This window comes from Rissa tridactyla, chromosome 2, assembly GCF_028500815.1.
Source record: "Rissa tridactyla isolate bRisTri1 chromosome 2, bRisTri1.patW.cur.20221130, whole genome shotgun sequence".
Classification (NCBI taxonomy): domain Eukaryota; kingdom Metazoa; phylum Chordata; class Aves; order Charadriiformes; family Laridae; genus Rissa; species Rissa tridactyla.
This window is the reverse complement of record NC_071467.1, coordinates 112,983,297-113,010,735: the sequence shown is the minus strand read 5'-3', so window position 1 is coordinate 113,010,735 and position 27,439 is coordinate 112,983,297. Positions and strand designations below refer to the sequence as shown.

The window sequence follows — 27,439 nt, the reverse complement described above, 5'->3', positions numbered from 1 at the left end:
TCACCCTGGCTTGGCTTAGCTCTTCAACAGAACAGGTGTAACGAGCTAGCTTTTATTGTTCTGTGTAAAAGTCTTCCCGTTTAATACGTTGAAAAGCAGAAAACTGATGGTTTTAAGGACCCTTGACTTCCTGAGGAATGTATACAAACAGAGGAATGAATCAGGTTTTCTAGCCATCTTAGTACATGCTGTGCAAATGTCGAACAAACACAGGCCTCACAAATGCATCTGGAGGAAAACTTTTATTGCCCTCTACATCATGACAGATACAGTGAGAGTTGCTTTTATGCTCATCTAACTTCTTTATTCAAAAATACTATGTTCACTTTTAAAAATTGTGTGTAATTGACTCTTAAAGCACATGTCACTTCAAAATATTTAAGCCCTGATTTGGTGGATACGTGAGAGTTGCAATAAATGATTGAAAGCAAAAATGAACAAATACCTGTGAATTTATAGCACAGGAATGTTCCTAATTAAGTCTTAAGCGCAATGACAGAACACATCTGTGGTTAATATCTCAAAAGCCTCGGTACACCTCTAAACTTCTAACATGAGTACCATCCTCATTTTGCAGTACGAACTTTGGATTAAAATCTGAGGTATCTGACCTTACTGCTATTGACCACCTCAGTTCAATACTCAGAAAAATTAGGAAAACCAGACTGATATAAAAACACTAGCAGTAAAAGCAAAACAAGCCCTATGCACTAATGCCTGGAAATTATTTTGGGGATTTTTTTTTTGTTGTTGTTACATCTAACACTAAGAGCAGGGAAGTCTATATGGATAAGTATACAGCAAAGCAAATTGAAGACAATTCTGTGAGCCTTTCCTAGACCAGCACTTATGCTTTCTTTCTTTGGTGCTTGGTTGGAGCCCACGCTCTGTAGATGAAGAAGAGTACGATGAGATAATACATGGAGCTCTTCAGAAGAAGGACGATGTACACTAAATACGCTGTCCTGTGATACAAGTGATCTGTAACAAACAAAAGACAGAAAAGTCTCGTTTAACATCAACATTGTACAACCTCCGACAAGCCGGGCAGGACTGGGACTGTGTAGTCTGTTTACTGCTGCAGTTACAGCGATTTCAGCAGACAGTGTATAAACTCAGCAAATGTCTGAGTGTCCTTTGAGTGGGTTTGCACTGCCAGTAAGCTCTAGACTGAGTGGGCTTCTTAGCACTAGACTGCATCTCAGACAGTGCTGCTGGGTTATTATTTCCTGCAAAGGCAAGAACATAATTCTAGTGCTTCCAGCCCTAGTTACCGGTAGCACCGTGTTTGCTTGAATCCTTTTGTGTTGGACTTTCTGAACATTAAGAAGTGCTTATGATTCTTCCTAAATCCCCATTCAAGCTAAAAGAAAATTGATTTGTCTGAAGTGCTGGGCAATGGCTAAACTGATGGAGCATCAGCTGAAGCATTGAGCACTTAACTTCAAGTATTTAAAAACGTGGCACTTAATGCGGGCTAATAATCTACTAGCCTGAACAGCCTAATAATCTGTAGCATCCTAATAAAGCTACCTAATAAAGGTCGGAGAGCATTTTATAATCCACAACACAAGTTAATTCAGAGTAGCACTGAAGTGTTTTTAAGTTACAGACCCCAGAGTTAAAAGATTTCCTGTATGCTATTTAGAAAGATCATTTTCATGATGTCCTGAGCACATGTAGAAATATCTAACTCTTGCATGATATGCATCGCTTTCCCACATTTTAATACATTTTAATTACCTCTATTAAAAACCACCGTGCTGTTTCCAGGATATGGGATGCATTCCTCTTTCTGAGAAGAATCTAATGGAAAGAGAGTTTAAATGCCCAAATTAGGCTTTTCTTTAATTTTAACAAACAGGAATTGAGAAATAGGGAAAAAAAAAAGAGGCAGTAAAGCAACAGTGAATTGGGAAGATAGTATTAAACAACAAAATAAAGATGTTTAAGATCTGTCTGCAGAGCAGATGTTTGCAAGTAGGATTCATTTGGAGGGAGAATTTGAAGGAGGAAAATGCTGGTATGGAAGCGACTGGGTATTTGTTGCAATAAGTGGGAGGCTTGCCTTTGCCCTTTCACGAATGTGTCCATTAGCCTGTTTTTAGCAGAATCTCTTCTATTTGGAACTGCAGTCAATTTGAGTACCTGACCTTGTCACTGAACTAGCTGTAGTCTGTTTGCCTTCGAAACGTACTGTTATTAGAAACGGAGAATAATTTACAGCAGAAGGGTCCTCAGTCTGTTACTTAATGGTTGATCAACACTAAAGAATAACATCGAGGGGAGTATGTCCTAAGGTTCCCCTATGGACAATTTGCTATTTTGGTGATGGTCGTTCTCTAAAATAAAGCCTTTTTGTGCTCAAAGCCGCAAATCTGTGTTTGTTCTTGGTTACAGTGTTTGTATGCATTGATATGTGGGCTTAAAGACATCCCTGTTACATCCCTAAAAACATCCTCCACCTAAATAAACTTAAAGCATATTTTTGTCAGAATATATTTTGAAGGTTGAAATGTAATGCTTATTTATGGCCATGCTCTCACTCATTGGAGTACCATTAATTTATAGTAAGTTGAACAGACGTAGGTACCGACAAAACATTAATTTAAACCAATATATACAGTTTTTCTTAAAGATATTACCATGATTTAAACAATTCGCATTGATTATAGCTTAACTTTATTCTTTAAAATTTATGTTGATTATAGCTTAACTCTTTTCTTTGAAATCGCATTGTCTTTCAGATTTTGCTTCGCATAATCAATTTTTCCACAATTAAGTGAGGTATCTTATTTTCATACATGCTTATTTCCTCACTATTGCTGGACTGTGAGTAAGTAATATATTTAAACTTCGCTCTATGTCCCCAGAAACCTCGTTTTTAACTCCATTTTTTATAGCTGTGACTAGTGTCAGGGGGTGACTTAAACCATGGGCAACAGAGAAATAATACTGTTTTCATAAACTTCTGTTGACTGGAAAGTAACCGACACGGCTCGGTGCAGACCTTTTGGAGCGATGCTAGTTTACAGCTCATGAGGTTCAAGAACTGCACTTTTCCTACTACAAAGCGACGTTCACTTGGGGAGCATAGCAACCATGTTGCTTTTCCTGGGAAAACTTCGGTAGTTTCTCCAGATGGGTATTTTAGCTACTGTTGGGCCAAAGGGGCACAGATGCTTTCAGGAACAGTAATAGAAAGCATTATTTCTGTAATTTTATTGCAAAGAAGAAGAAGTGATGTCTATAATAATACATGGAATTAACACGTAGCATATACCTTCGTTTGCCCGTGAACCCTTTCCGCTTTCATGCTCGTAATTGCAGAAATATTTCTTGTCTTTGTTCTCCTCTGGAACAGTTAACCAGCTGCTGATTGAGTATTTATCCTCTTCTGTGGGTCTCCAGGCCTCTCCTTTTACTATGTTCTCTGTTACCTTCTGATTTTCTCCTTCGGTCCACGTCACCCGAATAACTTCTGGGTAGAATTTCTCAATAAGGCAAACATACATCATCTGATTTTTATGTTTCTTCTGCAGGATTTCAAAGTTTGACGGTTGAGACTGTCCTTTGTCTGGATTGGTCATTGAAAGAAAAAAAACAAAATAGGGAATTGGAAGATCAGTTGTATACAGCAAATAAATACGCAGCCACAAAATACAAATTCTGAAAAGCAACAACCTAACTGTCTCGTTAACAAATGTTTTAGCTCTCCAATTTGTTACAAAATACTTAGCATGGGAATAGAAATGTCTCATGTATGAAAGGAATTCTAGGTAATAGGATGAATGTATTTCCACCCTTGAAGTAAAAAGAAGTTTTTGGCGAGCTGGATGAACTTGGTATTCAAACACACTTTATATTAAATATTATTTCAATGGATCCAAATGGCAAGTTTTAATTTTCAGTCAAAACCAGTTACAATACTATTTAGAATAATTGGAAATAGAAAAGATGACTTTTAACCTTATTTTTATATCTGTTGTTTATAGAGAACTAAAATGAATACAGACTTTTATGAGTATGGTATAGAAAATCAAGCTCAAAATCAGAAGACAAGACAATTCAAATATTACTGATTCTATGATTCTAAATTCAGTTTTGTTTAGACAATATAGAGTCTTCCAGAGTCCAGAGAATGTTTGATCTAAGCTTTGATTCTGTGCCATGTGCATGAAGAAGCATTATTTAAGTCCTATATTTTTTAGTGAACACTAACATCTAGACTGCTTCATTCATGCTTCTCATCAAGCAGCACATCTGATAGAAAAAGACAAGAGCAGACTAGGTCTATTCTTCAATACTCTAATACTAGAGTAGATCAAAAAATATCTCACAAAAGATTTGAGTATTTTCTGAGAAAAATAAATTTATGTATGATTATTTAAGACCTTAGAAACCTACTCAAAAATGTTTGAAAAACCATTTTTGAGAAACGTTAAGAAACTGAAATATTGTTGACGATATTCATAATCTCCCTTGAAACTGAGTTAGAAAACTTCAGGTGACTACATGAAAGCCTGTATCCCACAGCCTTCCGAGCAGTACTGCTGTAAAGTGTATTTGTCTGCACAAGTCTTTGACAATTATTAAATAATAGTAATAGTTCCTGAAAGAGCTTTGTTCATTCGACAAGAGGAATTTAATGTTGCTTTATAATGTTTATGCAAAAACAACTACATGAAAATTTTGTCTACAGAACGTCAAAGGTAGACAATCTACCTTTCAAATCTTTGCAGGTTTTTGTCCCCGTTATAAGTCCCCACTGCTAATTAACGAACACCTGCTATATCTAATCATTTTTTTTCAAAGCTGATATTAATTTTGTGATTTTTTGGGGAGAAAAACAGGCAACAAAAATTTAGCATTGCCATATTTTGGTAGAGATCCTATGTATTTGCCAGGTGAAGATCTTGATAAAGACAGGAAAATGGAATCACCAAATGCTCTGGACCCCAAAGGCTGGCAATGCCGTTCCTTTAATACTAGATCTGTTTAAATATGTGAATTAACACATCTGCAAAGGAAAAACCAAAACTAAGCTAAAGCAGAAGAACATGCTATATCTAGATAACATTTCTATCTCCAAATAGCATATCTGTCCATACCAGGGTTATCGTAGGCGATGTGCTTTGTGAAACACGGTCAGTATGAACATACGTGAATATCTTTTAAATGAAAAATGAGCCATTTCCACAAGCTAACTGTAGGTAATCTCCATTTCATTTGCCTCTCTGGATTAAACCTTATGTTATTAGGAGGAGTCCAAGTCATCCAGATTTTGTCCACATTGAGAAGACATTTTGATACTAAAGAAGTGGATAGTAAATTTAAGAGTCTGTTTTAGTTAAACTGAGCTTCTGCAATGTGTGCACAGGCTGGGCTCATCGGTGATCGTTTTTGTCTATGCTTAACTACAAGTGAAGCCTAGATACAGTTTTCAAAATTTACTTTTGTTATATAAAAGGTACTGCTTAAGACAGTTTTTTTTTTAAGGCAGAAGAGAGATTTTAGGTGTTCATCTCCTTACATCACTCCTTCTCTTTAGATTCCTAGGTGAATCTCCGCCACTGAATTTGAGCACAGTGTGCTAAAGTGTGGTCTGGATGAGTGCTGCAGTTTTCATGCATTGTGAGAAAACACATTAATATAAACGTGTATTTTTGTCAAAAATCTTCCACCTTTCTTTAAATGATCTGGCTATTCTAGAGCAATTTTCTACATTGCATCCCCCCTAAAACAACTTAGTGATTCTTTGGAGTGTTCCATACTCGGTGTTTAAAAACAAAGATGACCAAACCATAAGGCCGTCTGCCTTCAAAAATATAACCCTTATACTATGAATTTCCTTCATTTTGGAGACTTGTCATTGAAATGAAGATGTGGACTGAATTCTGTTGTACCAGAAATAAAATTGCTAAAAGTTTTATGGATCTCTAACATTAATTTAGGGGTTAATTTTTTCTCGTTTATGCATCAGTCCTCCCAGTGATGCAATTTCTGAAATTATTTATTTGTTCCAGAGCTGTATATGTTCAGAAGACCACGATGTAGCTCCTGTCCTAGTGACATTGTGCTCTGAAAAGCTTCATGACTATCTTAAATGTTACTGTTAGATTTTCAAAGCTTAATAAGATGCCCTGACTAATTTCAGTAGGCTAAAATTTGTCTAGTTTGATGTTATTCACTTGGATTATCAAATCTAAATAGAGAGGCAGTGAGATGCTTCCAGCTGTTAGTTCATCCTGCACTTTTTAGAGACTTCTGTTAAGATGGAATCATTTCCACCTCTGGAACTGCCAGTGTCTTTCCATTTACCATCAAAAGACTCTAGGTGCTTAGCTTAAGTGAAACGCCTAAATCATATCGCAATACTGAGAAAACATGTTGCTTGAATAACTGCAACCGTGTACATGCATGGGAGAGTGTCACATACACGCATAGGTAAATGGAGGACAGTGGAGAACTGAACAAATTAAATTTTGCATATATACATGTGTGTATAGATATATGTTTGCAGGTGGAAAAAAAATACAGTATTTCCATAAACTGTAGGTATGCTTATGGAAAAAAGGATGAAAGCTTGCAGAATAAGCTGTAAATTTTGATGTATTTTCAGGCAGATCTGTGAAGTCGTTGAAGTCAATGAGACAGTTTACACTGGTTTTTCTGGGCTAATGATTTGATTTTTTCTGAAGAATTTTAAAGTAATGAACTTCCACTTCACTGTCTTTTTAATTTTAGTTAAACTTTCAAAAATTTTGCTGTTTACTTTGTTAAACTGTTTTCTAAAGCAGGTTTTAAGATGTACACAGGTCTTACTTTTTAAAATAATATATAAGCACGTGCAGATATTTCTTAAGCTAAAAGCTGTCTTTCCTCTCTTGTAATAATGCAGTGAGCCTGCAAGCCATTGTGCAAATAAAATTGTGGAGTTAAGCTTGTAATCAATGAGCTATTAATGAATTTGGGTTCAAACTTTTTTTATAGATTAACTGTCAAAAGTTTTCTTAATGAAACTCCTCTACAGTTTCTTTATACGTATCTATAAACAGGATTTATAAATAAGATCAATGTGTTCTTAAGCTGAAATTTTAACTCTCATTATTTGGATGATCCCACAAAATGGAGTAATTTTGGCTGATACTCCAAGCTCCTCAGTTCCCCTTCAAGCCAGTGGGACCTGAGAGCTCATGAACAGTGTTCTTCTCCTGCTTGCCAGGGACTTCAGGTATTATCACTGATAATAACATAGTGTTGTCCTGACCTGCTGTGAGCCTCCCCAGATACTTTAAAGAGCTGTCAGCATTTAATTCAAAGCTTTTCCATTATACAACGTAATAAAATAAGTCTTTGAAAATACTTACTGGAGACGATGAGTTTTGTGCCAGAACCAAATATCTTGTTAAACCCCACACTGGTACATTCCATTACAGAAACTGCTTGGGACGTTTTGCCCGGACAAGGACCAGATTTAACGGCCATCATATGAACAATAAGAGTCTATTCATTTGGCTACATGAATGTAGAAAATTTGAATTCAGTCCCGGCTAATGCTGCTGTTCCCAAAAAGCCTGTAGTGATACGTACTTTAAATTCAGTTTCAAGCTAATCTTTGCCATCATTTCTTTAAAAAAAAAATCAAAACAAATCAAAACTACTGTTGTCCAGGGCATTCATTGAGCTACCATATTTCCTCTAGATTTTCTTTCTAGAAAAATCCATTTTTTAGGGGATGTTGAGTGTTTTTGACCACATGATTTAAAAATACACGCATGCTAGACTACTGTTTAACTGAATTAATAAAAGGCAGTCCTGTGCAGCCATGACTCCTCTCAGGCCTAGTGGAGGGGCATTTACTCATTTTGGTCTTAATCCTCTGCATGTTGAGGTTACTGTAATCTGCTTAAATGGATGCGGGATCAGGATTGTTCACCCTCAAATCCTGCCAAACTTGCCTATGCAGAACTACGCAGAGCTATGCAGGTAGTCAGTACCAAAAGGAAACATCAGACGTGCATCTATGTATGCTGTAGAAAAGCACCAAATTCCATCATTCCTATGCACGTTCTTCCCCAGGGCATTCTGTTTTTTCCCCAGGGAAACCCATGTGCTCCTCACATGAAATCCCGCTGACTGAAACCAATGGCAGTATTTCCAAAGGTCCACGATTTCCCCCCGCATTTTAGTCTTCTGATTATTTGTCGTCTGCATGCCGCTAACCACTGCTGCGGTGCATCCAAGAGAGCTCAGTTCCTCTTGGCTGGAGTAAATCAGCTTTGTTAGGGCAAATCTCAGGGGGAACGACCTTCCCCTTGCCCAGAGAAATGCGGAGCTTTAGCCATGGTTTAGGGGATCTGTTGGCACTCCCAATGTTTGCCTGTATAGCACCTCCATTCCCACTGCTCCGAGGCCAAGGAGCGATCTTCAGCCGCGTTTCTGAGTTACCCCGACCCTGCCGCTCTGGGTAATAAGCTTTGCACAAGAGAATGACCTGATGTAGCCCTAAGCATCCAAAATAAGTTATATTTCAGCAATTTATGGTTTATGTGAAGGCCTATAGCTTGCCCTGATCCCTCTTATACAAGCATTTGGGTGCTAAAGAAATAAATTGTGCTACTGCAAAGTCCACATCACTTTTCTGTATTATAGTTTTAAATCTATATTTTAATCTGCATTATAATTTTAAAATAGCATATCACATTCCCTCTCCTTTAGATTTTGGATTATCACAATAAGGCATATTTTCTTAGATAGTAAAAAACTTACCAGAAACAATAAGCTTTGTGCCAGTTCCGAAGACTTTGTAATAGTCACAGTATGCATGTGCTTTGCAAAAACCAGCCTAGTCTCAATGCTTTTAAAACCTCATTTTGCGTCCAAGCTTAGTCTCATTTTCTTATTAGAAAATGCACCTGTTTCTTTTGACGTTCTGATTCCTGTAATTAAAACTTTCCTTTCAAAACCTGTGTTTGCTCACGCAACAGTTTTCACTTATGCTAGTCGTTCAGGTTTAAATAATCAGCTTGCACGTACACAAAAGCTAAGGATTTGGAATGCTGACAAAATGGAGGATGGGGTCCTAATTTAACAGTGAGCATTCGAAATCATGGAAATACTTAAGCAGACTCTGCACACATGACATTTGTAATTTTCTAGACTGAGACTCCTTCAGCATCCCCTAAGGTTTCTATTGAAAACATGAGGAACAGTAAAGCTTATCACCTTAACAACATGGGAAATAATGCATTTATATATATGTGCATGTACATCTGTGTATGAATATATATCCCACAATAAGAACCTAGCGCTGCATGCTATCACCAATTCAAGGTGATCTTTTTGGGCCATGGCTTTAGGATAACAGAGACCATTATAAACAGGGGAACGTTCACACTGAACATTGTGAACATTGCCTTCAAAGAATTGGATACTGAATTCATCTTCACGCCTGTGAAATCCTTGATATTTTAAAGCCATTTGCAAATGTTCCTATTAACGGTGGTAAGAGGCTTTCACTCTGCAGTTTTCTTTTAAGTAGCCACATCTTCCCTTATTTATGTCTTACAGCTCCACACTTCTGCTCTAACAGTGGTTTGGACTCTCAAGTCTACTGGGTTTTGATTCAGGCCTTCATGCTTTTCCCTGTTAAAAAAAAAGTACTAACGGAAACTAACACATATATTAATCTTCACCATTTTGATTTAAAAGGGCAGAAAGTCAGTTTCATTCAACTTCAGGTAACATATAAGTAAATTTAAGTATAATCTATCTTTAGGCAATGTATATTTTATAATTACAAAAAATAATTGTAGCTTTTTGAACTCTGAACTTCAATGCCTTTGATGAAAATAAGGTAGATACATGCTTCAGTAATATTTAGGAGATAGCATTTAAAGAAAGCAAATATCGCTGCCATAATTTCTGCAATGAAATTGCTTCCTGGAAATGTTAGTAGATTGTTCTTTTTATCCCTTCAAAGTTAAGTTAGCAATATGCTTGTGAGTTGCCAGGGAGACCCAGCTGCAGCTGTAGCAGAAGAGATGGCAGAGGGAAAGCAGCCCTACGCTGGCTGAGCAAGCCACGCTGCTTCTGTGCTGAAAGAAAAAAAAGACTGGTTCAGTCTCGGCTTCCCTGTTGCAACTTTGTGAGTGCCTAAGCTATCTGGAAAGGTACTTGCAGAAGAATCCTGTATTGCCAGTTTATGTGGGATTAATATTCCTGTTCTGCTGTAAGCTTCTAAATACTCATCTATTCCATGAAATGCAAATGCCAAACCAGTCTCTTAAATCCCAGCCCTTCTGTTACCTGCGTTATCGTATGTCTGGAGCAACCTTCTTTTGGTCAGAACTAATTCAAAGAGACCAAGATGAACAAAATCAAGTTCATTACAAGATGGCTCTATATTCGACTCTTTCACTATAGAGCTGGGAAAAGATTCTGCTCAAGCTCAAACCCCGATGTTTCAATTGAATCAAGGTCACTTATCCCAAGTCCTGGTTTTCTCCGTTTCTTTCCATTTGGAGTAACTTACTGAGTTAATATTGGGTAGTCACCTCTGAAAAGACAAGCTGTGATGAAAAGCCTGATCTTAAGCATGATGTAACTACAGCCCTTTTACTCTATTAATCGTTCAGAAGCCTTGGCCACATAAAGACAAAATCCTACAGAATTACAGTGATGCTTGAAAATATTTTAAATTCTAGATATGAAAAGCATGGCAACTACCTGATGAACAAGGTAAGGATTTTCACTAAAAACAACACGCCTTTCTTGACACGGGTATTTCTATTGAATTATAGTTATGATTTACTTAGTCCTTCTGACATAAATAATTAAAAACAACCTCTGCTTTATATGCTAATATGAGTTTATGTATTTAACCAGGCTTAAAACATTTGGTAGCAATAGTTTCTCTGCCTTGTGTTTGTGTAGTTGTTTACACCACGGTTATGGTGTTCAAAGCACCTTTAATGGGAAAATGAAGATTTTTATCCTCCACTTTCCATTAAAATAAATGTCTCTCCAGGAAAGCCAAAAAAATGGATCACTTCTTCATATGCATGTTATTAAGCAAGAAGAAGAGCGTTTGGAGGTAATAATTTATTTCTACCACCGAAGTGCTGTGTACATGACAAAAATAATTATGGACAAGTTATTTCACTTTTACTAGCCTAATTAAAATGTGGCAGTAGCCAAATTTGGCAATCCAAATTTTGGATTTTGGCAATAGCCATTCCATGTTGCTCTTTTTTCTGTCTTGGGAAGAGGTTTTCTTTTTTTATGCTTAATTCACAGCTGCTCGATTCCTTGCTTATTCCTTCAGTACTGCTGGAGGAAAAAACGAGGACGCTGGCAACTATTAGAGGCCATTTTCCACTGCATTTCTAAGGAGGAGTATGATCAAAAGTGTCTCCAAACAGCTCCTTTTCAGAACTGTTTGTGATCCTAAACCACTGCGTTACAAATACAACAAGGCTCACTGTAGGAATGACAAGCTGGGGAGGGGAATCCTGTGCAAGGATGGTGCCGACTGAGGCTCTAAGTGGACTGAGTGCCCTGTGGGACACTAAAACACTCACCTATACGACCACTCCAAGCTCACCCACCTCCTACAGCTTATTGTATGGAAAATAGCATGTAACTTACCTGACACAATGAGTTTTGTACCGGAGCCAAACACCTTGCTGTAATAACCTTCACTGTGAATGAAGTCTCTACAATAACAGTGCAGCTCTGTTATCTTTATATGGGTAAATAGTATTCTTTAAAGAAAAATATATTTGCTGTATAATCAATTTTTAGACCCCATAAAAGTATAAAAGGAGCAGTCGCCTAAACTAAGCTAAAAAAAAAAAAAAAAAAAAGTGTGGAGGTTTTTGAGAGCATATGTGTTGTTAAATGGACAGGATTCACCTCAACTGATTTTAGTCTTTTGAAAGACCAGCAGAGGGTCTACTTGATCAGATATCGGCCGAGTAATTTGCTCCTTATAAACCCCCCTAAAATCAGACCTAGAATTGGTGAATGTTATGCTGTGATCTGAGCAGCACAAGACCCCCGACCAATGTTTTTGTTGTCAGTAACATGATGCAAACCCCTGCACGGATTGAAATCGAACCTCCCACTAGCCAGATACGAATTTCAGATAGTCAAAAGTAGGCAAACCGTTTTCATCTCAGATGCTTAGCTGAGCCAAATCACAGGCAAGTATTAAAGCACCTGAAGTTTACTTGAAGCAAAATAATTTTAGTAAGTATGTCAAAACATTTTTAGTTCAGCATTCTTTCTTAATAATAGCAATAACTGATAATAAGTGGTTTCTGCAAAAGCTGGGAAGAGAGAGCAGCCTTTCAACCATGCGCATCTTCAGACAGTTCTGGGCATATCTCAGATAACTCCTTTCATTTGGTATAGTCAGACATAGTCCTAAAGCAAAATGGTTTGCTTTTTGAAGACTTTGAGTAACCCAAAGTTTTGACACTTTTCTTTCAGAATGAATTAGAAATATTGCAAAGGTTGGATACGCATATTTAAAGACAAAGACCTCTTTCAGGTTTCCGAAAGCTATCTTCGCCATATTTAAATTCATCTTTAAAAGAAAATAATCTTGGGTTTAGTTATACATCTGTGCTGCGATAGCCATTGTGTTTCCCCCATTTCATACATAAATACAAAACAATTCTGTCATGTTCTGCATATGGAAATGCTGTTTAAGAGGCAAATCCTGCAAAGCATTCAGTAAGGTTAAAACTAGTGGGAGCTAAAATAGCAGAGCACTTCACGCAGCAGTATCTAACTGTAGGGAAAGGCATTTCAGAAGCAGTTAAGTTTTACTTTAAGTTTTGTACTTACCTGAAACAATAAGCTTAGTTCCACTTCCAAATATTTTGACATCAGCGTCCCACAGTCTGATAATGCTTAGCAATATCTCCTGCACTACACTTTTCTTGCATAGGCTACAGAAAAAGTCTCGCTGATTTAGAGGCTGGTGAATTTCCAATGCTGACTAAAATGCCATTTTTAGAAATACTTCGAGTAATAAGTTCAGGTTTTTAAACCCGGCATTTTCTGAGAAGAAAGCAGCGCCATGCTTATTTTATAACTATGTTCTAATCCTTTTAGCTCTGGGATTTCTCTAACAAAGATCTCTTGCCTCTGGTCTGCTAGGTTTTCTCTGAAGTAACCTCTTTTTGCTGTTTTAAGAAGAAATGTGATTACATTATGATTCCCAAATGAAACTAAGGAAGTTCACTAGTTATTTGTTGATTTAAATATACAGGAAAACAAGTTTTCCTAAGCATCCTATCTTGCAAATTACTTACTGTGTGAAAGTATCTTAACTAAAGTTTCATCAAACTCATATTTTGAAGTCTGTATTTTAAATGCAAAGTCCGTATTATAAACAAAATGTATTGACACCCATGACTAAGTTCATGCCTTTGGTAAGTGGTTACGCTGTTGTCTTTTTGGCAAAAGCAGCTGCCTCTACACAGGCACAGTTTAATTGGAAATTGCAGCACAGAACATTTTTGGTCAGAGGCATGGATAACATTTTAAATTTCTCTGTAACTCTCCTCTGCTTTTTGAGATCTGACTTAATTATAGTCACCTTGATAATATCATGTATTTTCTGAGCAGCATACTGTAAGCATGGCTATATGCTTTATACTGAAAACAGCATTCATCCTATTGACTGCATAGCTTCACCACAATTAAGAGTAACACAAATGCAAATGTAAACCGGTTACTTTCAGTAAGGCCAAGAACTAGAGATGTGTTACATTCCAGGCAATTTTCCTTCCCAATCAACTTAGAATGAACCACCTCTAGCAATAAGAAACTTTTTGCATTTCTCATTTGCTGTTCTAAGAGTAAATTTTCAAGCAGTTCACTTTTCTTTTCCAGAACAGGAATGAATCCATCACAATATTTAAATTTTTACCTCTCCTCATTTTTCCATTCCCCTGTCCTTGTTCAGTATTCAGTAATTGTTCTAGAGGTGATCTCTCTGTTCATGAGGTCGATATATTTATTGCCTATCAACCCACTCAACTACGGCACCACGCACAGTTCACAGACAAAACATGATTTAACAGGCAGAAAGTAATTTTCCTACAGTTTTTCATTCTTAATTATCTGAGAACCTGAATGACTCTGTGAAAATCAGATCAATATCAATGGTACTTACTAGAGACAATTAGCTTGGTTCCTGTGCCGAAGTATTTGATCCAGGCGCTCCACAGTATGTTTTGACTTTGCAATAAGCTAACGTGTTCTCTTGCTATGCCGTTGCTGAAAAAAATCCCCTTTTTTTCCCAACTAGCCCCAGGAGACTGAGTGAAGGCCTGTCCCTTGCCTGCTGGGAGGATGTAAGGAATTCCAGACTTGCACCTGGTTGTTCAGCTGGTATCTAATGCCCTTCGGAGCAAATCACTTTCCAAAAGTGTTGCAAATTTGCTAGATAGCCCCTCTGCTTAACGCCTAAGAATTAGGTGAAGCTTTCTCTTTGATTTTAGACACACAAATAGGTGTGCAGGGTTGGGCATGTTAAAAAACACATACCTTCAGGTGACGATCCTGCTCTTTCCCAAAGGGGTACACCCCGTCTCGCCTGCAGTTAAGTGACATCAAGTACTACTCACATGGAGTTCATTTTTAGTTGTCTTAATACAATTCAGCAGCGGGAAAGAAGGGAGAGCCAGTACCAGAAGCATCGCGAAGTCATCCATGCGCTGCACGTTGCATTTTCTGCCCCGGTACTTGGTTGTTGTCTGCCCATCTCCTGGAATCACTCCAGTCTCTGCAAGAGCAGCTCACCAGCAGCTTTTCATATCCTAGCTGGAGGGAGAAGGAGGCTTTCCCTTTGCACATGGGTTTCTTATAAAACAGACAACAATAATATCAGAGGAGTCACCACTACGGTTGATCAAACATCCTCTGTGGTTAGTTTGCCACGTAAAAGAAACAGAACAGCAGTGAAACACAGACAGTGATAAGCAAGAAGACTGGGAAAGGGACTGATACAGCACAAAAAAACCCAAACCACAAAAAATGCCCACCTCCACATCCCAGCAGGAATAAATACAAAATCTTGTCACTCCAACTGCTACTAACTTTTAAGCAAAAATAGCACTCATTTTCCTTTGCTTAAAACTTTACAAACCCTCAGGCTAAAGCTCTCTATTTCAGTTTTCTTTCTCAGGCTAAACCCTTTGAAGAGCTCCAGTACAACTCGCTGACCTTTTTCCAGGAACAACAACGTGGAAATGGGCCCGCTTTGTGTCAAATAAATCCTTACAACCACATTGCTGACATGCCTGAGTGAAAAGGAGGAGAAGGTGGAACGGAGAGGATGGGTCAGCTATCGGAGCTTTGCACTGTGCCTTTGCTCAGCCGAAATCTCTAGCTTTTGGCAGCTGATGCTTCCACGGTGTCGGTCAGCCCCGAGCATGTCCTACTTCTCCAGAGCGTGCGCCTGAGGCCAGGCCGCTCATCCACGCTGGGGGATGGGAGTCGGGATCTTTCAAGTTGCTTGTGGTTGAGACGCTGAGGCAGTATTTGTCTCGGTGATCTCAGAGCTCCTACCACAGTGATCGTACCAGTAGGCGCAATAGTAGGTAGCGGTGTCGTCTGGAGTGACATCGTTTATTGTAAGAATACACACTTTCTGGCTAGAAAATTTTTCAACCCTGTACCTGCGTTCTTGGAAGCCCTCATCTACTACTTTTGTCCCTGCTAAGTAGAGAATCCTCTCTGGAGCTTTATTCGTCTTCTGTTGATACCAGTGTATGGTGGCGCCATCAAAATCTCCAGAGATGTCATTAAAGCGACATTCCACACGCACACTTCCTTTAGACTTGGTGATGGACAGGCGGCTCTGCACGGGAATTTCTTGTGCAAATCCCCCTAGGAAAAAAAAGAGGAGAAATGGTGTCATGAGCTGGAATTCAGGGCTTTGGGAAGATGCCTGCTAGCAGAGCCGTGTGTGCCTGTGAGGGAAGGTAAGAAAACAAGGAAACACTTACAAGACCAAGCGGCTGTGGAGACAAGCGCTGCCAGCAGCAGCATGTTTGCTGGTCACGCTCTGCTGTCGTTGAGAGTCAGGAGTAGGAAACCAGCCCTGGTGCAGAGTGAGCAATGTTGCATGGGAGAAGGAGGGGACTCCCTTGGGTGGCAGCAAAGGGACACAGTGTCTCAAACCTGAACTGCTGCGGGGAGCAGTGGAGATGGGGGAACAAGAGGGAAGGGGAAGGGGAAGGGGAAGGGGAAGGGAAAGGGGAAGGGGAAGGGGAAGGGGAAGGGGAAGGGGAAGGGAGGGGAAGGGAGGGGAAGGGAAGGGAAGAAGAAGACTTTCCCCTGCATGGGGCCTTGCTCTGTGGATACAGCATGGATGGCTGCTGTGAAGCTCGAGACGTGTTGAGACATCAGAGTGTGCTAGAGGTGGTGAAACCACTGGAAATGGGTCTCTTGATGGTCCACATCAATTTTACTATCATAAAATGGGCACAGTGATGCCACATGCTCCAACGAGGATGATGTCTGGTTCAGGAAGCTTTCTGACCCCATCACAGGACCACAAGGGAAGGGTCCCTGAGAAAAACATCAATGCTGACTGCAGCACAGCAAGTTTCTGGAAGCCACTGAAAGCAGAGGGCAGAAAATAACAAAAAATAAGGATGATTCACTGAACTAAGAGGAAACTCTTTGGAAAACTGCCGTGAGATCCTATAACTAAAGACAGCATGCGAGAGTACTAATTTCTGGCTGAGAGTTGTGCATCACACCGTTGACTGGTCCTGAAGGTACCAACAGGATTCAGTGAAATCAGAGAGCATCTGGGTCCTTAACTTCTCTTTGCGTTGAGGACTTTCAAGATCTGAGGCCACTGGTGGTCAGTGCTTATTTGCACCTAGCCTGATCTTCTTTCTAAAGTCCCATAGCTCATTCTGGGTGATGGTCCAGCATCTCAGGTATCCAATTACACCCTCCATCAGGAAAAGCAAATCTGATGAGTAGGCACATACTGGACTAAAAGCACAAGCCAAAATTATTCCTCTCAGGCTCTTCTTTGAAATGCTTGCTGTGCCCAGGGCCTTATACTAAGTCACTGCAAATTTGAAAAAAAATCCATCAACCTTGATAGTTTCAACAAATCTCCTTCTTTCCAAAAAATCTGTTTATCCTATTTGCCTTAATATGAAATAAAAAAGAGGATGGTTAGAAGCAGCACATCAACATCTGTGGCAGATAAGAGACTGTAAGTCTTGATTTAAATTGGTCCATGTGGGATTTTGTGGTATCTGAATTCAGTAAACAACATTTCCAGGGACTTACAGTTGCTTACATGTAGAGCAAAGAAGACTATAGTGGGGACCACGGAAAGCTTTTTCTTAGAAGTTCTAGGCAGTGGCAAGTATATCGTTCCCACCACCAAGGTACTTTGTTCAGCATGTTGTCTTTCTCTTACTGCCTTCTCTTTCCTAGGGGAGAACAGCGGCTGGACTAGAAAGTCAACGCAATGCTTGCTCCCCTCAAGGGCCACCAGAGTTCTGCCATGGCTGTGTAAACAGCACCGAAGGAGCAGGTGTGTTTCCAGTACTTATGTGCTAATTCTTAAGTCAGTGAACACTTCCTTTGCCCTTAAAGAAGTAGATGTGTGTTTGGAGACTGGAGTGCTAATGACCACCCAGAATTTGAAAAGGATAGTTGTGCAGGGTGAGCTGGTCTTTGTGGGTAGCAGGAAAAGGTTTTTTGCCTTCCTGCAGCTGATACCAGATGGAGGGAAAGGTTGGGGAGTGGCACAGTTACAACCCTGTGGTTAAGACACTGAGGGATGGGGGTTTTTGCCTTGATGATCTTTAAGTTTCTATCATGGTGAGGATCCCAGTAGGCGCAGTAGTAAGTAGCAGTGTCATCTGGAGTTACATCTTTTATCGTAAGAACGCATCGTTTCTGTCCAGAAACATTTTCAACCATGTACCTATTCGGTTGAAAACCACTTTCAACTGAAGGTTTCCCTCCTGAAAAGAACAGGAGCCTCTCTGGAGGTGCACCCTCCTTCTGTTGATACCAATGTATGACGGTGTCAGCAAATTTGTCCCCTAATGATTCAATTTCACATGACATGCGTGCACTTTTTTCAAACTTGGTGATGGATACAGGGCTCTGCACGGGAATTTCTTGTGCAAATCCCCCTAGGAAAAAAAAGAGGAGAAATGGTGTCATGAGCTGGAATTCAGGGCTTTGGGAAGATGCCTGCTAGCAGAGCCGTGTGTGCCTGTGAGGGAAGGTAAGAAAATAAGGAAGCACTTACAAGACCAAGCGGCTGTGGAGACAAGCGCTGCCAGCAGCAGCATGTTTGCTGGTCACGCTCTGCTGTCGTTGAGAGTCAGAGGAGGGTGCAAGGGAGCGGAGATGGGGACTGGGCTGTGTGGGAGGAGCAGGTGACTCTCTTGAGCAGTCTTCAGCAACGGGTCTTCTGTGTGCAAGCAGATGGGGCACGTTTGCAGAAAACCCTCTCCAAGCTGGCACATGCTAAAATTGGTTAGGCAGTTGTGGTCCTGCCTGCTTTTCAGGTGAATACGAGACACACTGGTAAATCCTAGGATTGTGGCCCTTGAAACCTTGAGGCAGAGCCACTGAGGAAGGGCGGGCTGTGAGTGAGATCAGCTCCAGCTGCGCGTGAGGGCATGAAGGTTTCAACCTGGAGGTCACCCCAGTGGGCGGTGAGCGTGTGCCGTCACCCGCAGGGGTGCTGAGAGGCGTACAGTGCCCGAGCGGGCAGGAGGCATTCCCCCACCCCGTTAGGGACCTCCTTTTGCTGCTTCAGCTCAGTCACCCAGCTGCAGCACGCCCAAGGGCCTGGGATGCCCCCGTGCTGGTGCTGCCCTCCACCGGAGCAGACGGCGGCCATCAGCCTGCAGCAACCGGGGCAGCTGCACCACGGGGACGTGCCTCCACTCTGGTTTCGGATGCGGGAGGAAATGCACAGCCGCAGGATTTTGGTTTTGAAGCTCGGATGAGATGCAAACACTTCTTGGAAGGAAGGCTGGAAAACAAAAGGGAGCCCTGTGAGGGCTGCTGGCAGCAGCCATGGCAGAGGGGCATCTCGATGAGCGGGGCTGGTGCTGCGGGGTGCTCCCCTGTGACTGGGTCCTGGTTCGAGCGACACAGGATTAATTGCGCTTTCAGTAATTTTACTGAACTTGAGTACAACCAGGCCTTCATCTTAAGACTCACGGTCAATGTATTCACGCCAAAGTGACGGGGACTCTCCGGTTTCAGGACCTTACAGATAGGGGTGAGTATTGAATTGATACACTGACCGTAAACATCATCTCTTTAGCCATTGCCATGCTAAATTGCTATTTCTCTTATCCTGTTGCAGAAAATCGTCAGAGGGGGGTGGAATAAGGAAGTATCGGCATTTTGGCAGATCAGCATTTTGAGCTTGCGGTTCAGAGTGCAAAAGTGCTTTTTTGTACGGCTTATCTTTGCCCATCTAACGCTGTGATGCCTTCATAGAACCAATAGGCACAGTAGTAGGTGCCAGAATCCCTCGGGGTTAAATATTGTATCGTGAGACCGTAGAGGGGCTCAGTAGGATGTTTCCATACTTGAAATCTCCTTGTATCACTGCTGTCATCAAACACAGGTGACTGTCGCAACACGTACAGGATCCTCTTTGGCGGCTCTCCGGGAAGCTGCTTGTACCAGTGCACGATGTTTTTGGCGCTCATTCGGCACGCCATGCTGGCAGAGCTGCCAGTCACCTGCCTCTGCAGCTCTGGGGTTTGCACCGGCACTGCCTGTGCGTCTCCACCTGGAAGGAGAAGCGGAGAAATACTCTGAGGGGAAGAAATCACGGGATTTTGGAGCCAGGACTGCGCTCTCTGGAAATGGGAAGGAGAGGGGAGAGGAAAAAGGGCTTACGGGACCACAATGACGTTGCAAGAAGGACTGGGAGCAGCAACATGCTGCCTCTGTGGGTTAAACCTGGAAATGAAATTAATAGGGACAGGAACACTATAAAGGTGGAGAAAACATCAAATGACTGGGAGGAGGCTGTGACTCACTTGGAACATCCAATGGTCGTCCTTCAAACTGCTACCTCCCCCTGTCCTCCCTCCCTTCCATCGCTTCGTTGTTGTCAGCTCAGACTGTATTTGGGAAGGCATCTATAGCCTCCAACGATGATCTGTGTCATTGTCTAAATTCAGCCGTCATTTCCATCACCCAGAGGAGTGCTCCTTTTCCCCAGCCCAGCCCATGATACCAGCTGAGCTGTAGAACGCTGCAACTCTTTGTGGTTTTGTGCTGCTCTCTTTGGCCGTTATTTATACTTCCATCCTCAGCAGAAACCTGTTGGGATGTTTCAGAGGCAGGAAGGTGCAATTGTGGTTCTCTGAATTCAACGGAAAGCCTCGTGCTCAGGGTACGGGCAGCTTTCTGTACAGGCTGCCTGTGGCCTGCTAGTTCTGTGGGACCGCCAGTAGGCACAGTAGTAGGTGCCTTCATCGCTGGGGTTGACGTCATAGATGAAGAAAGTGCAGACATTTGTACCTTGCTTCCAAGAAGAGTACTTGTTCCTATAGGAATCATCATCGTAAGTGACTGGTCCTGATCCGATTAACAGAATCCGTTGGGGAGCTCTGGGGGGCGTATGTCGGTACCAATGTATATACGCAGACTGGAAGCCAGATATGCCCTCGGCTACACAGTCAATCCGTGCAGTTTTCGTTTGCTCTCTGGTAACAGATGCTTGACTCTGCTTCAGAAGCTCTTGTGCTCGTCCAGCTAGAAAGAAGGAGAGAAAAGAGAACAAACACCCTCAGCCTGCTGTCCATTCCCACTGCCAAATACGGGGTGCCTCCTGCCACTGCCCCACACCGTGCCGTGCCGTGGTGACAAGGGGAACCTACGAGACCAGGCTGCAGCCAGGCCCACGAGCAGGAGCAGCAGCATCCCGAGGGCTCTCGCTGGCGTCTGTCTCCGGGAGGAAGGTGACAGCTCTCCCGGCAGGGACGCAGGGCTGCGGCTGAGCAAAGGAAATGACTCACTGGGGCATCACGCGGAGAGGCTTTCCCAGCGGCAAAAGCAGCAGGACTGAACCCTGCTAAAGGTTTACAGCCTGGTTATAGCTTTTACACAAGCGGCACAAACTCACCTTCTCTCTCTCTCTCTCTCTCGTGCACACACACACAACTACTCTAACTGCTTTACAAAGTACTCGTGTAGTATGTCGCAGATTTTCCCATTGCTTTTAGACTAGTTGAAGGCTGCTACACAATGCCAGGGGTCAGAGACTTTTCCGCAGGTCCGCTCTCAGTCACGTTAAAGAAAACAATCAGGACATGGAGCTTAATGAATGTGAGGGCTCTCAAATGACTGCCCGTCACACAGGTTGAATGGCAAAGGCCAGGAGAATACACAGCAGCCATTTGGGAGCCCACAAGTAGCACTGCTTGTGACGGCGTCTTCTCACGGCTAAGGTGAGATGCTGCACCCAGGCTGGCACCTCCAAATGCTGGGTATTATGCAAAGAAACACAAATGCTCTACAGCCCCCCGAGGTTTAGTTTAAAATAAAGAGGGATAGGGCAAGCAAAATAGAGAAAGTAGTCCGTACCATTCAAAGCCGTTCTTTGGAGGCAAGGTCCCTGCTGGTTCCTCTGGAAAGAGTGGAATAACAGCTCTGCTGCTGCTGGCTGGAGTTGCGCGTCTGCAAAGCGTGCACTAGCTCAGCAGCGTCTTTGGCGTCTGGCTGCCCGTACAGTGTGCCTGATTCACAGCTGGTGGGAAAAGTTGGGTGGGGATGTTCCTGCATGTTGTCAAACTCTTCAGGAGCTGGGTCAGAACGCAGAGCACGTCTTTGTGCACGTCCCCTATGGCTTCCTACTGCTGTGCATCCCACCTGGCACAGTAGTAGGTAGCCGAGTCCTGCAGAGTTACTTTGCTCACTCTCAGGGTGCAGACCGATTTGGCGGGGTCCTTCTCGATGCTAAACTTCCCCTCATCAGAGGGGTTTTCGAGGAAGAGCCTGGAGGACATGTAGGCAACGCGCCTGGGAGCTGCGTTGGGCCTCTTTCGGTACCAGTGAATGAAAACGTTGTTAAAGTCCGGATCGGAGACGTGGCAGTTGATGAGCACCGTTTTGCTTTGTGGCTTGGTGATGGATACGGGGCTTTGCTGCAAGACCTGTGCAGAACCGCCTGTGTGAAAGAAAGAGAAAAATGAGAGGCATGAAGCTCAGATAAGACAACGTCCCCTTTGCCACCGGCGGACGTGCAGGCAGCGGGCTGAGCAGGGCACGGACAAGAAAACCCAGCTGCCAGGAGGAAAGTGCTCAGTAGCCACATTGTCACAGCGCTCCTTACGGCTTCCTTATGGGGACAGGGTCAGGGCCAGACTCAAGGTGGGGGAGAAGCAGATCTGAGCACCACGAAACCGCCCAATGAGGCTCTGCCAGCCGCGGATGTGTTAAATAATCACGCACAAGCCATTTCCTTTGATCAACACCTAGAGAGAAGGCAAGCCCCACCACCACCACCACCCCCCCCACACACACACACTTGTGAGGAGAGAGCTCACTACTGAGGCAAACATGCATTTTTTTCTTTTTTCCCCTAAGGAATTTGCTTAGATGATAAGTAAAGAGTCACTTTTCTTTTTATTTTTTTCCCCTCAACATAAGATTTATTTGTGCTAGCTTTTAAGGTCAGTTCTTCCTATCTGGATTTTCAAGGGACATCGACTATCGGAGGATGGAAGAGATGAGATGCCCTTCGAAAGCAGGCAAAATTGCTGCCCTACATCACTGAGATCAGGAAGCATTTCTGGGAAATTGCTGCTGTGTGTTTGCTTGTACGGTCTCCTCTGGGCACCCGCTCTTGCCTGCTGCTGGAAGCAGAGCCCTGGGCTGCACCCGGCAAGGAGCCCTGTAGGGTTAAACTTTGGCTCTACCTCGCGCTGGTGCTGCAAGCCCCTTTGCCTGTCCGTCCAGGTTAGTCACCTAAACAGCCAAGCAGCACTTGTCTGCTATTCTGCACAACTTGTCACCCTGGCGAGTTCCTGCAGGTGAGCCCCGCCTGGCAAGCAGCACCCTGGGCTCAGGCCACGTTTCGGCAGGAGAGAGCCGGCGCCTAAAGAGGACAAATGAGTGACTTGAGTACCCATCACCCAGTGGCAGCTCCTCTAAATGCCTCGAGCTTTTTGGGGCCGCAAGAGATCTCCTTCATCCCCTGATGAAAGGTCCTGCAAGCGGTGGTAGCTTGCAAACGGATACCATCACCCACAGCAGCTCCCAAAACTAAGCCCTGGGTGAGCAGCTCCACAGGTCTCCTTTTAACCATTGGTCCCATTCTTTTCAACCACGAATGTCACATGGGAGTCTGTGACGCAGGTTCTACCTGAAATCGCAGTTCCTACGGTCAGTGTGTGAAGTTACTCAGAACTGCTAAGGAAGCTCCTTTGAAGAGCTCCAGCACAACTTGCTGACCTTTTTCCAGGAACAACAACGTGGAAATGGGCCCGCTTTGCGTCAAATAAATCCTTACAACCACATTGCTGACATGCCTGAGTGAAAAGGAGGAGAAGGTGGAACGGAGAGGATGGGTCAGCTATCGGAGCTTTGCACTGTGCCTTTGCTCAGCCGAAATCTCTAGCTTTTGGCAGCTGATGCTTCCACGGTGTCGGTCAGCCCCGAGCATGTCCTACTTCTCCAGAGCGTGCGCCTGAGGCCAGGCCGCTCATCCACGCTGGGGGATGGGAGTCGGGATCTTTCAAGTTGTTTGTGGTTGAGACGCTGAGGCAGTATTTGTCTCGGTGATCTCAGAGCTCCTACCACAGTGATCGTACCAGTAGGCGCAATAGTAGGTAGCGGTGTCGTCTGGAGTGACATCGTTTATTGTAAGAATACACACTTTCTGGCTAGAATCTTTTTCAACCCTGTACCTGCGTTCTTGGAAGCCCTCATCTACTACTTTTGTCGTCCCTGCTAAGTAGAGAATCCTCTCTGGAGCTTTATTCGCCTTCTGTTGATACCAGTGCATGTAGGTGCTATCAAAATTTACAGAGACGTCTTTAAAGTGACATTCCAGATACACACTTCCTTTAGACTTGGTGAGAGAGAGTGGTCTCTGCACGGGAATTTCTTGTGCAAATCCCCCTAGGAAAAAAAAGAGGAGAAATGGTGTCATGAGCTGGAATTCAGGGCTTTGGGAAGATGCCTGCTAGCAGAGCCGTGTGTGCCTGTGAGGGAAGGTAAGAAAACAAGGAAGCACTTACAAGACCAAGCGGCTGTGGAGACAAGCGCTGCCAGCAGCAGCATGTTTGCTGGTCACGCTCTGCTGGCGTTGAGAGTCAGAGGAGGGTGCAAGGGAGCGGAGATGGGGACTGGGCTGTGTGGGAGGAGCAGGTGACTCTCTTGAGCAGTCTTCAGCAACGGGTCTTCTGTGTGCAAGCAGATGGGGCACGTTTGCAGAAAACCCTCTCCAAGCTGGCACATGCTAAAATTGGTTAGGCAGTTGTGGTCCTGCCTGCTTTTCAGGTGAATACGAGACACACTGGTAAATCCTAGGATTGTGGCCCTTGAAACCTTGAGGCAGAGCCACTGAGGAAGGGCGGGCTGTGAGTGAGATCAGCTCCAGCTGCGCGTGAGGGCATGAAGGTTTCAACCTGGAGGTCACCCCAGTGGGCGGTGAGCGTGTGCCGTCACCCGCAGGGGTGCTGAGAGGCGTACAGTGCCCGAGCGGGCAGGAGGCATTCCCCCACCCCGTTAGGGACCTCCTTTTGCTGCTTCAGCTCAGTCACCCAGCTGCAGCACGCCCAAGGGCCTGGGATGCCCCCGTGCTGGTGCTGCCCTCCACCGGAGCAGACGGCGGCCATCAGCCTGCAGCAACCGGGGCAGCTGCACCACGGGGACGTGCCTCCACTCTGGTTTCGGATGCGGGAGGAAATGCACAGCCGCAGGATTTTGGTTTTGAAGCTCGGATGAGATGCAAACACTTCTTGGAAGGAAGGCTGGAAAACAAAAGGGAGCCCTGTGAGGGCTGCTGGCAGCAGCCATGGCAGAGGGGCATCTCGATGAGCGGGGCTGGTGCTGCGGGGTGCTCCCCTGTGACTGGGTCCTGGTTCGAGCGACACAGGATTAATTGCGCTTTCAGTAATTTTACTGAACTTGAGTACAACCAGGCCTTCATCTTAAGAGTCACGGTCAATGTATTCACGCCAAAGTGACTGGGACTCTCCGGTTTCAGGACCTTACAGATAGGGGTGAGTATTGAATTGATACACTGACCGTAAACATCATCTCTTTAGCCATTGCCATGCTAAATTGCTATTTCTCTTATCCTGTTGCAGAAAATCGTCAGAGAGGGGTGGAATAAGGAAGTATCGGCATTTTGGCAGATCAGCATTTTGAGCTTGCGGTTCAGAGTGCAAAAGTGCTTTTTTGTACGGCTTATCTTTGCCCATCTAACGCTGTGATGCCTTCATAGAACCAATAGGCACAGTAGTAGGTGCCAGAATCCCTCGGGGTTAAATATTGTATCGTGAGACTGTAGAGGGGCTCAGTAGGATGTTTCCGAACTTGAAATCTCCTTGTATCACTGCTGTCATCAAACACAGGTGACTGTCCCGACACGTACAGGATCCTCTTTGGCGGCTCTCCGGGAAGCTGCCTGTACCAGTGCACGATGTTTTTGGCGCTCATTCGGCACGCCATGCTGGCAGAGCTGCCAGTCACCTGCCTCTGCAGCTCTGGGGTTTGCACCGGCACTGCCTGTGCGTCTCCACCTGGAAGGAGAAGCGGAGAAATACTCTGAGGGGAAGAAACCACGGGATTTTGGAGCCAGGACTGCGCTCTCTGGAAATGGGAAGGAGAGGGGAGAGGAAAAAGGGCTTACGGGACCACAATGACGTTGCAAGAAGGACTGGGAGCAGCAACATGCTGCCTGTGTGGGTTAAACCTGGAAATGAAATTAATAGAGACAGGAACACTATAAAGGTGGAGAAAGCATCAAATGACTGGGAGGAGGCTGTGACTCACTTGGAACATCCAATGGTCGTCCTTCAAACTGCTACCTCCCCCTGTCCTCCCTCCCTTCCAGCGCTTCCTTGTTGTCAGCTCAGACTGTATTTGGGAAGGCATCTATAGCCTCCAACGATGATCTGTGTCATTGTCTAAATTCAGCCGTCATTTCCATCACCCAGAGGAGTGCTCCTTTTCCCCAGCCCAGCCCATGATACCAGCTGAGCTGTAGAACGCTGCAACTCTTTGTGGTTTTGTGCTGCTCTCTTTGGCCGTTATTTATACTTCCATCCTCAGCAGAAACCTGTTGGGATGTTTCAGAGGCAGGAAGGTGCAATTGTGGTTCTCTGAATTCAACGGAAAGCCTCGTGCTCAGGGTACGGGCAGCTTTCTGTACAGGCTGCCTGTGGCCTGCTAGTTCTGTGGGACCGCCAGTAGGCACAGTAGTAGGTGCCTTCATCGCTGGGGTTGACGTCATAGATGAAGAAAGTGCAGACATTTGTACCTTGCTTCCAAGAAGAGTACTTGTTCCTATAGGAATCATCATCGTAAGTGACTGGTCCTGATCCGATTAACAGAATCCGTTGGGGAGCTCTGGGGGGCGTATGTCGGTACCAATGTATATACGCAGACTGGAAGCCAGATATGCCCTCGGCTACACAGTCAATCCGTGCAGTTTTCGTTTGCTCTCTGGTAACAGATGCTTGACTCTGCTTCAGAAGCTCTTGTGCTTGTCCAGCTAGAAAGAAGGAGAGAAAAGAGAACAAACACCCTCAGCCTGCTGTCCATTCCCACTGCCAAATACGGGGTGCCTCCTGCCACTGCCCCACACCGTGCCGTGCCGTGGTGACAAGGGGAACCTACGAGACCAGGCTGCAGCCAGGCCCACGAGCAGGAGCAGCAGCATCCCGAGGGCTCTCGCTGGCGTCTGCCTCCGGGAGGAAGGTGACAGCTCTCCCGGCAGGGACGCAGGGCTGCGGCTGAGCAAAGGAAATGACTCACTGGGGCATCACGCGGAGAGGCTTTCCCAGCGGCAAAAGCAGCAGGACTGAACCCTGCTAAAGGTTTACAGCCTGGTTATAGCTTTTACACAAGCGGCACAAACTCACCTTCTCTCTCTCTCTCTCTCTCGTGCGCACACACACAACTACTCTAACTGCTTTACAAAGTACTCGTGTAGTATGTCGCAGATTTTCCCATTGCTTTTAGACTAGTTGAAGGCTGCTACACAATGCCAGGGGTCAGAGACTTTTCCGCAGGTCCGCTCTCAGTCAAGTTAAAGAAAACAATCAGGACATGGAGCTTAATGAATGTGAGGGCTCTCAAATGACTGCCCGTCACACAGGTTGAATGGCAAAGGCCAGGAGAATACACAGCAGCCATTTGGGAGCCCACAAGTAGCACT

At 43.8% G+C, this 27,439-nt stretch overlaps 1 protein-coding gene and 7 gene segments (V, D, J or C); all 8 read right to left on the bottom strand.

The window, feature by feature from the left end:
• Positions 1–233: 233 nt before the first annotated feature.
• On the bottom strand, positions 234–16,124 carry LOC128905234 (immunoglobulin lambda-1 light chain-like). 4 transcript variants are annotated; one of them, XM_054191003.1, is made up of 6 exons: positions 16,032–16,124; positions 15,592–15,912; positions 11,653–11,700; positions 3,284–3,577; positions 1,744–1,806; positions 234–981 (listed from the first exon to the last, which is right to left on the bottom strand). In XM_054191003.1, exons 1-6 carry the CDS (start codon positions 16,072–16,074, stop codon positions 848–850), a joined length of 903 nt encoding a protein of 300 aa, XP_054046978.1. In that variant the 5' UTR covers positions 16,075–16,124; the 3' UTR covers positions 234–847. The 4 variants fall into 4 exon arrangements, with proteins under 4 accessions (XP_054046978.1, XP_054046982.1, XP_054046979.1 ...); XM_054191007.1 differs by lacking the exon at positions 11,653–11,700 and adding an exon at positions 8,773–8,805; XM_054191004.1 differs by having other exon boundaries at positions 15,595–15,912.
• A 660-nt stretch (positions 16,125–16,784) lies between these two features.
• LOC128905098 (Ig kappa chain V-III region PC 4050-like) lies at positions 16,785–18,787 on the bottom strand. The segment is given in 3 exon segments: positions 16,785–16,802; positions 17,854–18,200; positions 18,320–18,787. Coding segments are annotated over 3 exon segments (408 nt in total).
• Positions 18,788–19,476: 689 nt separating this feature from the next.
• On the bottom strand, positions 19,477–19,982 carry LOC128905240 (Ig kappa chain V-VI region NQ5-61.1.2-like). The segment is given in 2 exon segments: positions 19,477–19,828; positions 19,939–19,982. Coding segments are annotated over 2 exon segments (378 nt in total).
• Positions 19,983–20,339: 357 nt separating this feature from the next.
• Positions 20,340–20,975, bottom strand: LOC128905235 (T cell receptor gamma variable 4-like). The segment is given in 1 exon segment: positions 20,340–20,975. A coding segment is annotated over 1 exon segment (436 nt).
• An 895-nt stretch (positions 20,976–21,870) lies between these two features.
• Positions 21,871–22,589, bottom strand: LOC128905241 (T cell receptor gamma variable 9-like). The segment is given in 2 exon segments: positions 21,871–22,216; positions 22,321–22,589. Coding segments are annotated over 2 exon segments (360 nt in total).
• Positions 22,590–23,785: 1,196 nt separating this feature from the next.
• LOC128905097 (probable non-functional T cell receptor gamma variable 10) lies at positions 23,786–24,333 on the bottom strand. The segment is given in 2 exon segments: positions 23,786–24,171; positions 24,291–24,333. Coding segments are annotated over 2 exon segments (429 nt in total).
• A 982-nt stretch (positions 24,334–25,315) lies between these two features.
• On the bottom strand, positions 25,316–26,073 carry LOC128905238 (Ig kappa chain V-VI region NQ5-61.1.2-like). The segment is given in 2 exon segments: positions 25,316–25,799; positions 25,910–26,073. Coding segments are annotated over 2 exon segments (378 nt in total).
• A 237-nt stretch (positions 26,074–26,310) lies between these two features.
• On the bottom strand, positions 26,311–27,066 carry LOC128905237 (T cell receptor gamma variable 8-like). The segment is given in 2 exon segments: positions 26,311–26,773; positions 26,899–27,066. Coding segments are annotated over 2 exon segments (429 nt in total).
• Positions 27,067–27,439: the final 373 nt, after the last annotated feature.

Coding starts and splice junctions, on each gene's coding strand:
- LOC128905234 (XM_054191003.1), bottom strand. CDS start 16,074: ATGCTGCTGCTGGCAGCGCTTGTCTCCACAGCCGCTTGGTCTT. Junction 15,913..16,031: donor CTCCACAGCCGCTTGGTCTT/GTAAGTGTTTCC, acceptor TTTTTTTCCTAG/GGGGATTTGCACAAGAAATT. Junction 11,701..15,591: donor CTACTGGTACGATCACTGTG/GTAGGAGCTCTG, acceptor TTCACAGTGAAG/GTTATTACAGCAAGGTGTTT.